The sequence below is a fragment of the Notolepis coatsorum genome, assembly GCF_963971535.1.
Source record: "Notolepis coatsorum genome assembly, chromosome: 16".
NCBI lineage: Eukaryota > Metazoa > Chordata > Actinopteri > Aulopiformes > Paralepididae > Notolepis > Notolepis coatsorum.
In genome coordinates, this window is record NC_140180.1 from 67,961,578 (window position 1) to 67,978,162 (window position 16,585).

The window sequence follows — 16,585 nt, forward strand, 5'->3', positions numbered from 1 at the left end:
CTTTGTTACCTATTCCGTCTGGATCTTTTTTGTATTTTGGGCTGTAAAATTGTCAAAGAATGTCTGAGGAGTATGTGCTTTTGGCTTTTTTCCTTTGTTACTTCATCAATACCTCAGATGTTCAACATACATGTATATGTAAGAATGTGTAATAACTAAGGCTGTCAAAGTTAAAGCTTTATTAACACAATTCTTTTAACGCCGCTATTTTTTAACCCAAGATTAATGTTTAAATTTTTATTTTTATTTATTTTTTACCAGAGCTCTTGGGGGCCACATCAAATGACGTGGTGGGCCACATTTGGCCCGCGGGCCATGAGTTTGACACCTATGCTATAGAACAACAACAGAAAACTATTTGGGTGGAAATGTGAATGTAAACAAAAGTGAGTTATTTACAATAAAACTACGTTGGATTCCGTTAACATCTAAAATACAACAGCTCTAAAGTTTGATAGCAAATGTTAGTGCTAATCCTTGATAACAGCAAAAGATGCTTTGCATATTGGGATAGATAGACCATTGATGACATTGGGGGCAGCCATATTTAATACAGTCCGCCATTAGTGTCAGAACCTTTTTAGTATACTTTTCTTTGTGTGACAACTTATCTGAACATAAATAATCGTGTCAATGTCCAAACCATGTCCCTCCCAGAGACCCTAACCCCAAGGTGGAGCAGCTGTACCACAACCAGAGAGACGACCATATGCTGAGAGTCCAGAACTTTTCCATTTTGAACCGTCACCTCAGGACCTACTACCAGGTAATGGGAGGGACATGGGGTAGCAGGCAGGGGCGACAGGGTGAGAGTATGGGGGGTTCAGAAGAGCGGGTAGCAGGCAGGGGCGAGAGGGTGAGAGTATGGGGGGGTTCAGAAGAGCGGGTAGCAGGCAGGGGCGAGAGGGTGAGAGTATGGGGGGGTTCAGAAGAGCGAGGTAGCAGGCAGGGGCGACAGGGTGAGAGTATGGGGAGGTTCAGAAGAGCGGGGTAGCAGGCAGGGGCGACAGGGTGAGAGTATGGGGGGGGTTCAGAAGAGCGGGGTAGCAGGCAGGGGCGACAGGGTGAGAGTATGGGGGGGTTCAGAAGAGCGGGTAGCAGGCAGGGGTGACAGGGTGAGAGTATGGGGGGGTTCAGAAGAGCGGGTAGCAGGCAGGGGCGACTGGGTGAGAGTATGGGGGGTTTCAGAAGAGCGGGTAGCAGGCAGGGGCGACTGGGTGAGAGTATGGGGGGGTTCAGAAGAGCGGGTAGCAGGCAGGGGCGACAGGGTGAGAGTATGGGGGGGTTCAGAAGAGCAAGGACTAGGAGAGGAGAGCGGAGATGGAAGACCCAGACACCCCCCTCTCTCTCCTTAGGAGACCAAAAATCACCATAACCCTTTCACTACCACACTACAGACGGTTAACCTTTCACTACCACACTACAGAAGGTTAACCTTTCACTACCACACTACAGAAGGTTAATCTTTCACTACCACACTACAGACGGTTAACCTTTCACTACCACACTACAGACGGTTAACCTTTCACTACCACACTACAGAAGGTTAACCTTACACTACCACACTACAGAAGGTTAACCTTTCACTACCACACTACAGACGGTAACCTTCTGAGCGAATCGGCTCGGAGGGTGGCAGTATGGACGGATGAGTGGTATACTGCTGCAGGATGGTTTGTAGCGGCGGCCAGTGTTATGGCTCAGCTGGCTATTTTCCTATCCGTCGGGTAGTGGGGCTATGGGTCCAGCCGACATTATAAACATGTTGCATGTTTGTGGTGTTATAGAGATCTTGACTCAGTCGCAAGCTATAACTGCGGGGAGGATTAGGATGCTATCAACGTTTGTTATTAGGCATGTCTGGTTGGAGCACTCTCCTCTTGGGGAAGAGGATAGGTTTTCTCTCCTCACGACTCCTTTTTCCACGGAAGGACTTTTTGGTCGTTCTGTGGAGGCGCAGGCGGTTGTTGATCTGGGTCCCACACCGCCTCACGCTGTGCAGCCAGAGGTTGGAGCACGGCCTCGTCAACGACTGTGGCGAGGCCCTCGACAGGCGGCCATGTTTCCCCCGCCAGTGGTACCCTGGGCGGAAAGTCAACGGGGATCCACAAGGCCGACAGCCTTGGCGGCCGAGGGATCGGCCATTTTGGGTGTATTCGGCTTGGATAAAACAAGCCGTCGTCATTCTGCCGCGAGCAGCCCGCTCCCCGTTCAATCCTCTCTCCGTTACCCACGGAAGCGGGGCTCTGATCATTTTCCTTTGGCTGCGGGCCGCGAACCTTCTTTGAAGCGCATGCGGCCCCACTTTTCACTTCTCATGGGGACAGGGGCTGACACCCAGTTGATGGCTGAGCCTGGGTCTGTCCGTGAGAATGTTGTGCTGTCGCGTGGCTCCTGCACCACACGTTGTGTGATGGGTGAGCCTGGTGTTACGGCTGCCAATAGCTACAGTGGTCAGCAGGGGGAGTCGAGGCCTCTTCTGTTGAATGCACAGCAAGGGTTACCCCGGCCTCGCCTCGTGAGAGCGGCAGTGGTCTGCAAAGAAGAGGCGAGCGTGATTTGGGTGATAGCAATATCACTGCAGGGCTACGGCGTGTAGGAGCCCATGGGGTCCTCATGCCTTGCGTGTCTAGCTGTAGAACAACTCCTCAGCATGCGCTAGAGGGGTGTTCAGGGGGGGGGGGTGTGTGTCAACTAGTTTGATGGCAGCTTCTCCCGTATCAAACCGGCCCTTTCTGTCGGGGTCCCCCCTTGGGTGCGTCGCACAGCGGGAGGGACCGGGCCAACTATCTACTGTTCCTTGCGGCCCAGCGTCAGTTGACGGCGGGTGCGCTGTGGGATTATTTTCACATATGGCGACAAGAATGCCGTTTGGAGGGGTGGATAGAGAGAACGTTGAGGCGGGGGCTTGTTTTGCAGTTCGCACAACCCCACCCTCCGTTCTCAGGTTTGGTGCCGACCCTATTGTCAGGGTCGGAAGCAGTGACAGCCCTGGCTGACGAGATCCAATCTCTGTTGGCGAAGCAGGCCGTAGTCGTGGTCCCAAGAGAGGACGCGATGTCAGGCGTCTACTCCCGTTATTTTCTGGTACCCAAGAAAAAGGGGGGGGTCAGACCTATACTGGATCTGTCCGCGTTCAATCGTATGATTGTAGCGAGACCGTTCAGGATGTTGACCGTCAAACTCCTGCTGCTTGCTGTCAGAAGGGGAGACTGGTTCACCTCCATAGACCTGAAGGATGTGTATTTTCACATCCCGATTTTCCCTCCTCACAGGAAGTTCCTGCGGTTCCTGTTTCAGGGCGTAGCGTACGAGTACCAGAGGTTGCCGTTCGGCTATTCTCTGGCTCCCTGCACATTCACGAAGTGCGTAGCGACTGCGCTGGAGCCTCTACGTCGTCGGGGAATACGGGTTCTATTCTATCTCGACGACATTCTACTCCTCAGCCGGTCAGAGGAGGTTGCCAGGTCTCATACCAGGCTGGTGGTGGAATTCCTCACCAGGCTGGGTTTTGCTGTGAACTGGAAGAAGAGTACACCTCTTCCCAGTCAACAGGTTGAGTACTTGGGCTTGACGCTGAGGTCAAGGCCCATGATTGTAACCCTCTCGGAGCAGCGGAGGGTGTCTATCCTTCACGCGCTCGGGGGTTTCCGTCTGGGAGGGACGGTCACGGCGCTGCAAGTGATGTGCCTGCTCAGTATGATGGCATCTGCTCACACGGTGGTTCCTCTTGGCCTCCTCTTCATGATGAGGATACAGAGGTGGTTTTTCTCTATGGGAATAGATCCGGTGAGGGACAAATGGAAACGGTTGACGATATGGGGAGATCTCGCCCATTGGAGGAGGCTGGGTATCCTCACCATTGGGGTCCCCATGGGCAGCAGGTGCTCACACGTCACGGTCTTCACCGACGCCTCTCTCACGGGTTGGGGAGGGACGTGTCGGACCAACGCAGTGGGGGGCAGCTGGACGAAGGTCCATGCTGGCCCGTCTACCCCGCACATCAATGTGTTGGAATTGAAGGCGGTCCTCCTGGTCCTCAAACGGTTCGACCACCTGGTGGTAGGCAAGCACGTTCTGGTCAGAACGGACAGTATGACGGCAGCGGCGTATATCAACAGGCAGGGTGGGACTCGTTCCATCCGCCTGCACCGGGCGGCGGTCGAACTTTGGCTATGGGCATCTCGCAGGCTGCGCAGTCTGAGTGCGCTCCACATCCCTGGTGCAGAGAATGTGGGCGCGGATATGATGTCTCGGGGCGGTCCTCGTTACGACGAGTGGGAACTCCGCCACGATATAGTCAGGCAGATCTGGGATCACTTCGGGGAGGCCTCGGTGGATCTGTTTGCGAGCAGACGTTCTCACAAGTGCCCCTTGTGGTTCTCGGTCAGTCGAGCAGATCATCCCCCCTTGGGGATGGATGCCTTCTTGATCTTTCCATGGCCGCCCGGTCTTCTGTACGCCTTTCCTCCTGTACAGCTGTTGAGTCAGCTGTTGGAGCGGATACGGAGGGAGCGCAGGACGGTGATCCTCGTCGCGCCGGACCGGGGCACGGCAGTGTGGTTCCCGGTCTTGATCCAGCTACTGGTCGCTCCGCCTTGGGTTATTCCTTGGTCGGCAGCGGCCCTCTCTCAGCAACACGGGTCGCTGTTTCAGTACCCGGTGTTGGGCCAACGCCTGATGGTGTGGCTGGTGGTAGGGTAAGTCTGGAGAGGATGGACCCTTCTGTGGTTGATACCATCCGGAATGCGCATGCTCCCTCCACTGTCGCGCTTTACGCGGGCAGATGGCGTATGTTCCAAGAGTGATGTAAGGCGGGGGGCCGGGACCCAGTCTCCTGCCCCCTGGATGCTGTCCTTGGTTACCTCCAGTCTCTCCTTGATAAACTGTCGGCTTCGACGGTGAGGGTATATGCAGCAGCTATATCCTCCTATCATGAGGGATTTGAGGGGGATGTCTTGTTCAGCCACCCTCTTGTGAAGCGTTTCCTGCTTGGCGCTCGACGCGTTAAGCCGGTGCAACGCTCTTTGGCGCCGAGTTGGGATCTTCAATTGGTCCTCGTCGGTTGTCCTTGGCCCCGTTTGAGCCGCTTGAGCAAGCGCCGTTGGGACGGCTGTCATTCAAGACCGCGTTCTTGCTGGCTGTCACCTCCGCTAAACGCGTGGGTGAGCTCTGTGCTCTTTCGGTACGTCCAGAGTGCCTGTCTTTTCGTTCCGATTGCGGTGCCACTCTGCGGCCTAATCCTGCTTTCGTGCCTAAAAATATCCGGAGTTCCTTCCGCTCCAGGGATATTGTGGTTCAGGCGTTTCATCCGCTTCCTCACGCTAGTGAGTTAGATGCGGGCCTTCACCTGTCATGTCCGGTCCGTGCTTTGGGAATTTACCTCAGCCGTACTCAGGACCTCAGGGTTACCGATCAGCTTTTTGTCTGTCACGGTGGTTCTCGTGCCGGTAAGGCACTATCGAAACAGCGCCTGTCCCATTGGTTGTGCGAGGGCATTGCCCTCTGCTACACGTTGGCCGGGCTGGATCCCCCTGGGGGCGTCAGGGCGCACTCCACTCGTGGGGTGGCAGCCTCTGCCGCTCTGCTGGGTGGGGCCTCGGTGGAGGACATCTGTGCTGCAGCTTCATGGTCCTCCCCGGGCCCCTTTGTAAGGTTTTACCTCATGGACATGACCGGGGGTTCTGTCTCCCAGGCGGTTCTCGGGTCTGTGGCCTCTTCTGCTTCCCGTCCTTTGGTAGGGTAGCAGGAGTGTGTGGGTATGGGCCACAGTGTGTTGGGTCACACGTGTTTCCGCCTGTGCTGTGTGTTCAAGGGGTTCTAGTTCCCTCTTGCTCGCACTCGGGTGGAGTTGACTGCGCCCCCCCTTCATTAGGAAGGATGGGGTGACGGGACTCCCCAACCCCTTGATGTGGGCTTACGGGTCCTCAGGGGGTGCATCTGTCGGGCCTCGCGTCCGCTCTACCCCATATCTCGGAATGGCTTAAGAGCAGGACGCGATGGCCAAGTACGATAATATAACGACAGGTTATGTATATAACCTAGTTATATGAGTACTGGCTAAGCGTCCCGCTCTTAAGCGGCCCTGAGTTCCCTTGAGGAATCTTTTCCTGGAAACGGGTTTTTTGCGAGGAAGAGTGTTTGGTGACCATGCCTAGTATCTTATAGAGTACGCCTCTATAGGGGCGGGGCCCGGCAGGTGATGGGTGTATTTGTTTTTCGTTGATGGTGTACAGTAGGTACATGAGATGAGGTATATCTCGGAATGGCTTAATAGCGGGACGCTTAGCCAGTACTGTCATACATCACTACCACACTACAGACGGTTAACCAAATCTCAAACTAAACTATACATACTGGGCCTGTCCAAATCTCAAACTAAACTATACATACTGGGCCTGTCCAAATCTCAAACTAAACTATACATACTGGGCCTGTCCAAATCCTTAACTAAACAATATGCTGGCTTGTCCTATGTTCAGCCACACATTTTGCATTAGTCAAATAATAATTTTCAGATCATCCATAATTATAAAAACCAACCTTTACTTGTTCCTCAAAACAGTGATTATTATTATTTGTTTTTTAATTTCTTTATTTAACCTTCTGTATTGTCGCAGTGAAAGGGTTAACCCTTTGGTAGTGATTGATTGATTGATTGATTGATTGATTGATTGAAAATTGTATTAACAGATTGCAGAATGGGTACAATACAGTACGGCTCAATACACACAATTGTTAAGGCGATGCAGACCAGAGAAAAACTTTCTACATCAGGGTCCCCCATTTTCAATTCATCATAACATTTATGACATACAAGATATACAACAAATATACAGTACTGTTTATTTACAGTGTGGTAGTGAAAGGGTTAATCTATTCATGTTGTTTCAATAAATCACAGCATAAAGCTATGTTGACCAGAGCAGGTCTTAAATGTACTATAGGGACCAGATCCCTGACATCAGCTTGAGTGGAATATATCTTGGGTTTCTCTTATAAGACTAAAATAGTGGTTGAAAGTTGTTGAAACCCTGCAGCATGGTGACTGTTTCCACTACCTTCCAGTGGTGAATCCTCCTGGAAGCCAAGGGAAGCCAGGCTTCCCCATTAAAATATGAATATGAAAAAAATAAAAAATCTTTTATATAGTTTACAATCATAATAAAAATCATTATTTTTCATCTCTGTTATATTTTATTTTTTTATTTTCTCACTCTCTACACTGTCAGACTCACTGAGGCAGGCTGGCAGTCACTGTGCTCAGTCAGTCACTGCAGCTCAGGCAGGAGGGGAGGAGGCGTGTATACCAAACCCAGCCGCATTTCTCGGAGACGCTCTCTGATTGGCACTGACTGACGCTCTCTGATTGGCCACTGACGCATTTGCCCAATCCATAACGAGCTGTGTCTTTGCCCATTGCCGTCACGCTCTAAGACAAACTCTAACCATAACCAACTTCGAAGAGTGCCTAAACTTAACCAGTGTAGAAACAGGCGTTGGCCAATCAGAGAGCGTCTCCGAGAAATGCGGCTGGGTTTGGTATTCACGCAGGGAGGAGGGGGGTGTCTTTCCCTAGCTTCCACCACGTGATGCATTCAAAACCAATTATTAGCCAATAGGATTCGAGCTTACTAAAGCACTTTCCACATGATAACACTGGTCCCTCTGGCAGAAAAGGTACTCTAGCATCCACATACTGGGATTACTGGCATCTAACGTGAGTCACGTGACAACGTCTGAACCATAGGTCTGAACGTCATCCCCTCGCGGGATTGATTGATTGATTGATTGATTGATTGAACATTTTATTAACAGAGCAGGCACGTTCGAATCCTCTATTCTATTATCAAACATTTTGCACTTTATTAGCCACTTATTTTTCGCCGGCGGGACATTTATTGAGGACCAGCACAGCACACCACTGTGGATATTATCTATCTGTCCAGGAGGAGCAAGGAGGACCAGTTTATTGGCCAGGTAAGAAGCAGTTTCTAGCTTGGATGCTAAGTTACTAACGTTATGGCTAGCTTGGATGCTAACTAACGTGATTGATTGATTGATTAAAAACTTTATTAACAGATTGCAGAATGGGTACAATACAGTACAGCTCAATACACACAATTGTTAAGGGGATGCAGACCAGAGAAAGACGTTTGTCTTGTTTACATCAGGGTCCCCCATTTTCAATTCATATTGACATTTATGACATACACAATATACATGACATTTATGGCATAGGGACATATAGGTATTTAGTACTGATACATTTGTGACATATGCGGTATCCAAATATACAGTACTGTTACTCATAGATCCTGACAGAGTATATACATATGATATGATGGGGAGGGGACTGTACATTAGGAGGGGGTGGGTGGGTGGGAGAGAAATATACATCCGGTGGTGAGGAGACTGTACATTTGGGGCCAGGGGCTCGAATACGCAGTCACTTATTCCTCCATAGTAGCCAGGTTAATTTGGACATGTACCTGTGATGTTTGTTTGGTTTATTTAATTCTTTTTGAGGCGTGCTGTCTTATAAATGCCAAGTAATAGTTGTTTCATGGACCAAGACCACAACAGTCTCCTCTCCTATAGCGTCAAATGCTTTATCTGCTGACAAAGCAATACCTGTTGGTTTTTAGTTCACTCATTGTTCAGGGAAACACATTGTTAATGACATTGACGGATTGTGAATTTTGTGATTGACTCAAATTATATTTATTTGGAAAAATAAATATAGTCACTTTATTTGAAGAGTCAAAACTGTTCTCTTGGCTTTGTTTTGTTCATAGTAGTAACGCCGCCGAGCCATACTGTACATGGTGACTGCTTGGTTTGACTGGCAGTGGCCGCCGAGCCATACTGTACATGGTGACTGCTTGGTTTGACTGGCAGTGGCCGCCGAGCCATACTGTACATGGTGACTGCTTGGCTTAAGTATAAAAAAAAAAAAAAAAAAAAAAAGATATATTAATATTTATTTTTATTTTTTTAATAACATTTTTTTTTGGCATCCCCTATTATTTTACCCACGCGACGCCACTGCTACCTTCACTCTAAATCCAGGTGACCTTACCAAGCCTAATCTTGGAGCCAAGAGATGAAGAGACAATCTACTGTATTATCAGACTGAATATTAGTAGACATCAATTTACTAATATTCTATAATCAGACTGAATATTAGTAGACAGCCATTTACTAATATTCTATTATCAGACTGAATATCAGTATACAGCCATGTACCGGTACTAATATTCTATTATCAGACTGCATAATAATAGATGTACTAATATGTACTAATAATCTATTATCAGACTGAATATTAGTAGACAGCCATTTGCTAATATTCTATAATCAGACTGAATATTAGTAGACAGCCATGTACTAATAATCTATTATCAGACTGAATATTAGTAGACAGCCATTTACTAATATTCTATTATCAGACTGAATTTTAGTAGACAGCCATTTGCTAATATTCTATAATCAGACTGAATATTAGTAGACAGCCATGTACTAATAATCTATTATCAGACTGAATATTAGTAGACAGCCATTTACTAATATTCTATTATCAGACTGAATTTTAGTAGACAGCCATTTACTAATATTCTATTATCAGACTGAATTTGAGTAGACAGCCATTTACTAATATTCTATTATCAGACTGAATATTAGTAGACAGCCATATACGAATATTCTATTATCAGACTGAATATTAGTAGACAGCCATTTACTAATATTCTATTATCATACTGAATATTAGTAGACAGCCATATACTAATATTCTATTATCAGACTGAATTTTAGTAGACATCCATTTACTAATATTCTATTATCAGACTGAATATTAGTAGACATACATTTACTAATAGTTCGGCACTAACCAGTAATTTCTCAGCCATCCCAGTTTTCTTTGTCTCAAGACTTGATACTGTAGTTCAGGTGGGGTTTCAGGGAGGAATGAAGGTGATAGTGGATGTGAGGCAAGGAAAGCAATTGTCTTGTCGTGACAACAGAGAAGCAATGACAACAGAGAAGTGAAAAGGATGAATGAGTCCTAGACGATGTCTCTCATCCTCACTCAGACGAATACGTCCCCTAAGGACAACACTCAAGAGCGTGTGTGTGTGTGTGTGTGTGTGTGTGTGTGTGTGTGTGTGTGTGTGTGTGTATTTACTATTTTTTATAGCAGGAAGCGAGGGTGGTACACAGAACTTACCTATTCTCAGCGGACACCTCTGTTTTGCTTATTATCAGACAGACAAAAGACTTGAGACACCAAAGGGGGCTGTGAGATGAATTAGTTTGCCGGTAATAGCAGTGAGGATAGGTTGGTGACTACAGGCCCTACTACAGGCATTGAAGGAGGAACAAGAATGTGTGGGATATCAAATAACACAGCTCACAATCATGTGTCATCATATGTGTATTTTCATGACGTGTGCTAGAAGTGCCTTCTGAGGAAATTACATAATAGGCTTTTTGGGACCAGACCCCCCTGAGAACTGATACCTTCCGGCCTTTTGTGGAGACTCTCCTAACCTCACTAAATAAGCCACTGAGAGGCTGCTATGTCGGTCGATGTCAACCTAATTGACACGTAGCTTGTCACCATAGCAAACAAACGCATAACACTGTCCAGGCATTGATATACTTTAGTCAACACGTAGCATATTTAGTGCTCACCATATATTTACAATGTCACAAGTGTTTTCCACAGGTAGTCAATGCAAGCACTCATCCACGATGCAAATCACAAATTCATCAAACAACAAACAAACGACCAGGAAGGGAATTGGCATAACGACTAAATTGGGGGATGGGAGAGAAATTATAGATTTCTTTTTTTAAATGTACTTCTGTTATGTGAGTCAAGGATAACACTGGGTTGTACCAAAACCGTTGGTTTATTTAGCATCAATGTAGCGTGATGGCAAGAGGCAGTTTTCATTACCGAGGCAGTTCAAGTCCTAGCAGTCGATCACCGAGCACATCGATAGACACCTACCTGGAGGTACGGTGGCTCATAGTAAACAAAACAGAATAATCATTTAGTCAATGATCTAAAAAAAACAAACAAAAAAAAACACTTGCTAACACTTGCTAGTAGCTACCTGTAACCACGCTACATGCCAGGTACGGTGCGTGATACGTAAAGAAAACGGCATGCAACACCTGATCACCTGTGCCTGACTTCCTACAGTAAATGCAAGTTCCTATCTCACATAGGCACTGCTAAAGAAGTGTACCAATAGAATAAAAAACACAAAAATAAAGAAAATAAATGGATGTACAAATGGCCCCAACAGCGGACATTACGCTCGTCACCAACGCAAGAGACACCAGGTTCGAATCCGGTTGTCGGCGTTGCCTCCGGCTTGGGCCGGCCATCATAATAACTCAATTGGCAGAGTCAGCGGGTGGAAGTCGATGGGTGGTAATCTGGACATTGTGGACAGCGACTCCTACAGGTCGGTTGGGGGACGCCTGCACAGCAGAGACAGGAAATGGCGGGGGTAGTGTGAGCCTCCCACACGTTACACCTCGCCAATGAGAGTCCGCGCTGGCAGGTGAAAAGATGTGACAAGGCTGCCTCCTCGTGTATTGGAGGGGACACGTGATGCAAGGCTTCTATCCTCCCTACAACCGGCCAGTGGGGGGCATATGCGAGCAACGTTCAAGACAGGGGAGGGGAGAATTGGCACAGCGAAATTGGGATGGGAGAAAAATAGAAAAAGAGGAGAAAAAGTGGATAAAAAAAAACAAATGGCCCCAACAGCTTTTGTTCTGTTTGCACCGTCAATGGGAGCGCTGAAGTGACGCAAGCCGACCGTATTTCTGCCGGCTTCTGTCTTTCACCGGAGAAGGATGGTGAGAAAGCTTGGCTGCATTCCAATTTGGACAAATAGCGAACATTGGAAATAATGTTCACATACCGTATACAACTTCACATATGAACACAAAAACACTGCTTAAAGATTCAGTACAATGAAAAGCATGTTTTTCAGCCTTTTTGCTTTTTTTAACAGAAGGTATGTTGACATAACCTTTTTCAAAATGTTAGAGCTGTTGTGAAAATGATGACTAAAGCCCTTTGATGTCAACAGAATCATCAAGCCATTTCAGACATCCAATCTGTTTCCTCTGTAATATTGCATAATACACACAGGTAACTGATTGGCCCATCACAGTCAATTTCACTATGTCTGATTGGCCCATGAGTCACATCTAGCTGAGAGGATACGGTAATTAGTGTCTAGTGACCAGAAGGACACACCCCCTTCAAAACGAGGTTCAGGAACTACAATGATCCTTTGTTCCTGTGGTGCAAACGCGTGATTTTTTTCCATAGCCTTTGTTTGCGAAGACGCTCTCTGATTGGCTAGTCCGCTTACAGCGAAGACCCTCTCTGATTGGTTTAGCTCCGAAGGGCTCTGGGATAGAAATGTCCGAATTGTACATATATATTCTCTGCTTCGAAGTGGTTATGCTTTGGCCCTCTTTCGAAGTGGGTTATGCTAGAGTTAGGGTTAGACCCTAACCCTAACTCTAAGCATAACCCACTTCGAAAGAGGGCCAAAGCCTAACCACTTCGAAGCAGAGAATATTATGTACAAGGCGGAAGAGACCCTTCGGTGCTAAACCAATCAGAGAGGGTCTTCGCAAACAAAGGCTACGGAAAAAAATGACGCGGTGCAAACGCAACAAAAAGGGGGCACTTCCTCCAACAGTTCCTGTTGGTATGGAAATGTCCCTCCAGACCAAAAAGGGATTAAAAGAAAACCCTCCTTAAGCAGTTCAGTTGACTGAACCAAACTGTCAGCTTGTGAAAACACAGGTCTTCACGGTTTCATTTCCCATTTTTTTATGAATCATCTCTACAATAGCAGAGCGGAAAGGAATAACGCCAAGAATAATGGAAAGGCTATTGAAAGTTATTTGGCCACATCGTACAACTCTACTGCATATGCTAGTAGGAATGTCTCCTCTGTTCTTTTAACAGGTAATTTAGGTTGAATTCCTTTAAGAAAAACACTTTAACCCTTTCACTACCACACTACCAAATGGTTAACCCTTCCACTGCTACAATACATAAGGTTAACCATTTCACTACCACACTACAGAAGGTTAAAAAAACATATTATTCTGTCTGCTTGTGTGACACACTGACAGGACTGATAAGTCTCACCCACAGCAGCAGCTAGGCAAAGCTAAATTATCTCTCCACAGCTGCTCTGCTGTCTGTGTAGACACAGACATGAATACAAAGCGCTTCTTAAACTTGGGCCTGAAGGGGCATTACTCTTTGGCCAAATGTGAACAGTAAATGGGTTTGATAATTTTTGCCATCGTTTCATATTCTAAAGACTAAGAGGTAGATCAGTCTATCAAATCAAATCAAATTAATTTGTAAGGCCCGACAACACACGTTAATGTCCCCATGGGCCGGACACGTCTTCTTTAAACAAGTCAAGAAGAAACATAACAATAAGTCAAGAACAAAACAAGAACACCATAAGGTCCAACAAATTTAAGATAAATGCAAATAAATGAATGAATGCAAACACTCCCAGACATACCCCACGCGAAGGTAAGGAAAAACTCACTAAAACCTAACAATAGGGAAAAAAGCACCACAGGCAGTGTGGAGGAGAGAAACCTTAGAAGGGCCATTCAAGGGGGGATCTCCCTTCTTAGATGTCGGTGATAGTATATAGTGTTGCAGACTGACAGTGGTAAGCATGCACTCATGTGTGTAGTGAAACACAGATGAGTGCATGCAATAGCAACTGAACATTTTGAAAAATTAAAGATAGAGCTGATAGCGATAGCAACTGAACATTTTGAAAGATAAAAAATAGAGCTGATAGCGAATCTATTTGAGGCACAGGGGCGGCGCAAAGAGGGTCGCGTCCTCCCCGTCTTAATCACGGGACGTTCAGCACTCCGGTCATCGCTCCGAGACAGCTGGAGACAGGGAGATAGGGGGCGGTGCAGAGATGTCCAGCACTCCGGTCACCACTACGAGACCGCCGTAGACAGGGAGACAGGAGGGCACGCAGAGAGGGTCGCATCCTCTTGGTCTTCATCACAGGACGTCCGACACTATCCTATTCTATTCTATTTACCGGAAGTTAACATTTCATGTTAAGAACCTTGCTAACAGATAATCGCTTAAGATTCCCAGTTTGAATTCTGTTCAAAGTGATGCTGATAATAAGTGATACTGATACTGATACTATGTGATACTGATACTAAGTGATAAGTGATACTGATATTAAGTGATACTGATACTAAGTTATACTGATACTGTGTGATACTGATACTAAGTGATAAGTGATACTGATATTATGTGATACTGATACAAAGTTATACTGATACTAAGTGATAAGTGATACTGATACAAAGTTATACTGATACTAAGTGATAAGTGATACTGATATGAACACATCTTGCGCCAAAGACGAGTTATCTCGTTATTGCCCGCCAATCGAATAGCGCCAACAACGAGTTAACTCGTTTTTATGATCGTTATTAACTTTATTTGCTATTGGCATTCATAATTCATCCAGGAAGGCTCCGGGATCCAGCTGGACCCTGTCTGATATTGCAACGCCTCAATACCGCCGCCTGGTGGATTTTGGGCGAGTTGCACTCCACTCTAAACCGGAAGGGGAAAAAGCTCCGGCAGAGATATCTTGTAACGTGGATCAAGATACACACTCGAAAGGTGGCTGAGTGGTGCAGTGGGCAAGGCGCTCGCCACTAACGCAGGATATGCTGGTATCGAGCCCAGCTCTCGGCGTTGCTACCGGCTTGGCCGGCCGTCATACTAACACAATTGGCAGTGTTAGAGGGTGGGAAAGCCGGTGGGTGGCGATTGGACATTGTGGACAGCGACTCCTACAGGTCGGTTGGGTGACACCGGTGCGGCAGAAACAGGAAGTTTCGGGGGCAGCGCGAGCCTCCCACGTGTTACTCCTCGCCACTGAGAGTTCGAGCTGCTGCGGTGAAAAGATGCGACAGGCTGCCTCCTCGTGTACCGGAGGGGACACGTGATGCAAGGCTTCTATCCTCACTACAGCCGACCAGTGGGAGGCATAGTCTAGCAACGTTCAAGACAGGGGAGGGAAGAATTGGAAATACGAAATTGGGATGGGAGAAAATTTTAAAATGTGGAGAAAAAGTGGATAAAAAAAAAAAGATACACACTCGAGTGTATGGGATCGCTTTCGAGACGCAAGAATCAATATGCTTTCGGCGTTTATTGCGTCATACAAACGGAAAATGGATCTAGCAGATCAACATCAAATAATTGGAATATTTTCCCTCCAGTCTCATCGGGCACAGGTAAGAGGAATCTAACGTTATTTCCAGCTCGATTGTCCCTTTATTTCATTGCAATCTATCCAATCAACGTATGGCGTCGTACTAAAGAAAGCCGTTTGTGACAATCAAGGAATCATAAACAACCCCCCCCCCTTTCCTTCACGCATGATGGAGCATAATGTATAGCGATCATATGCATTTGAATTTTTTAATATAGCGTGTATAGGAACGAAACGCCAATCGATTATGTGTAATACGTGTCGGGGCCTATAACGCCAAAAACATACTTATATTCACGAAGGTACTAACACGACAATGTATGAATGGAAGAATATAACGTTCCCACATCCGGAACGATAGATACCCGATGTTGAATGGGCCATAGTAATGTCGATATAGCTATAATATTTTAAAGGTTATAGCCCTACCTGACCAAAGATTTCAAGGTACATCTGGCAAGGGCGGAGACCTAGAATTAGATACAAGAGTCTACAACTAGCAAAGAGCAGGGGAGGGGTTGCACTTCCATGTTTGAAGGACTATTATATTGCAGCTCAATTAAGACCAATGACGTGTTGGTGTAATCCAGAATATTTTGCCAGGTGGAAGGAGATCGAGATGGCGGTAACAGAAGAGTATGCAATTCAAGCGGCAATTGGGGATAAGGCTTTGCTGAATGATTTAAGGGAGTTGGGAAATCCATGGATTAGTTTACCACTTAAGTTGTGGAGTAAGGTAACAGCCCCAAACAATTTAAAAGAAGCCATAAAAGTTTTGAGATGGTGTGCGTATGACCCAGAGTTCGTACCCAAAAGAATGGACGTACGGTTTAAAGGGTGGGAGACTCTAGGACAGCATATTGTACCTTTTTACATCAGGGGTCAATGAAGAGCTTTCAAGATCTGAAGTTGCAGCATGGTTTGAAAAATGAAGATTTTTACAGATATCTTCAAGTTCGGCACTATATCGAGCAACTACTGAAGCAAAGTAAACAAACACTTTTTGGAAATATTTTATTAAAAGTCTTCAGAGAGGCTTATGTCTCGAACTCAAACCAAAAAACCATCTCAAGACTCTATAAGGGATTACAACAGACGAAAGGTAATTCATTGTAAGTAAAACAGAAATGGGAAAGGGAGGGAAACCTAAATATAACAGAAGAGGAATGGGAGGATTTATGTGAAATACAATGGAAAACATCAAGTTCACCAGTATGGAGAGAATTTTGTTGGAAATCCCTGATTAG

At 46.5% G+C, this 16,585-nt stretch overlaps 1 protein-coding gene across 1 annotated transcript in view; it reads left to right on the forward strand.

The window, feature by feature from the left end:
- Positions 1-16,585, forward strand: part of ccdc88b (coiled-coil domain containing 88B) — a gene marked incomplete at its 5' end in the record, with an annotated part of 241,720 nt that overhangs the window by 20,214 nt on the left and 204,921 nt on the right. The window contains one exon of the mRNA XM_084332063.1: positions 658-766. Within this exon, the coding sequence (XP_084188189.1) occupies positions 658-766 (109 nt within the window). The remainder of the gene's footprint in view (positions 1-657; positions 767-16,585) is intronic.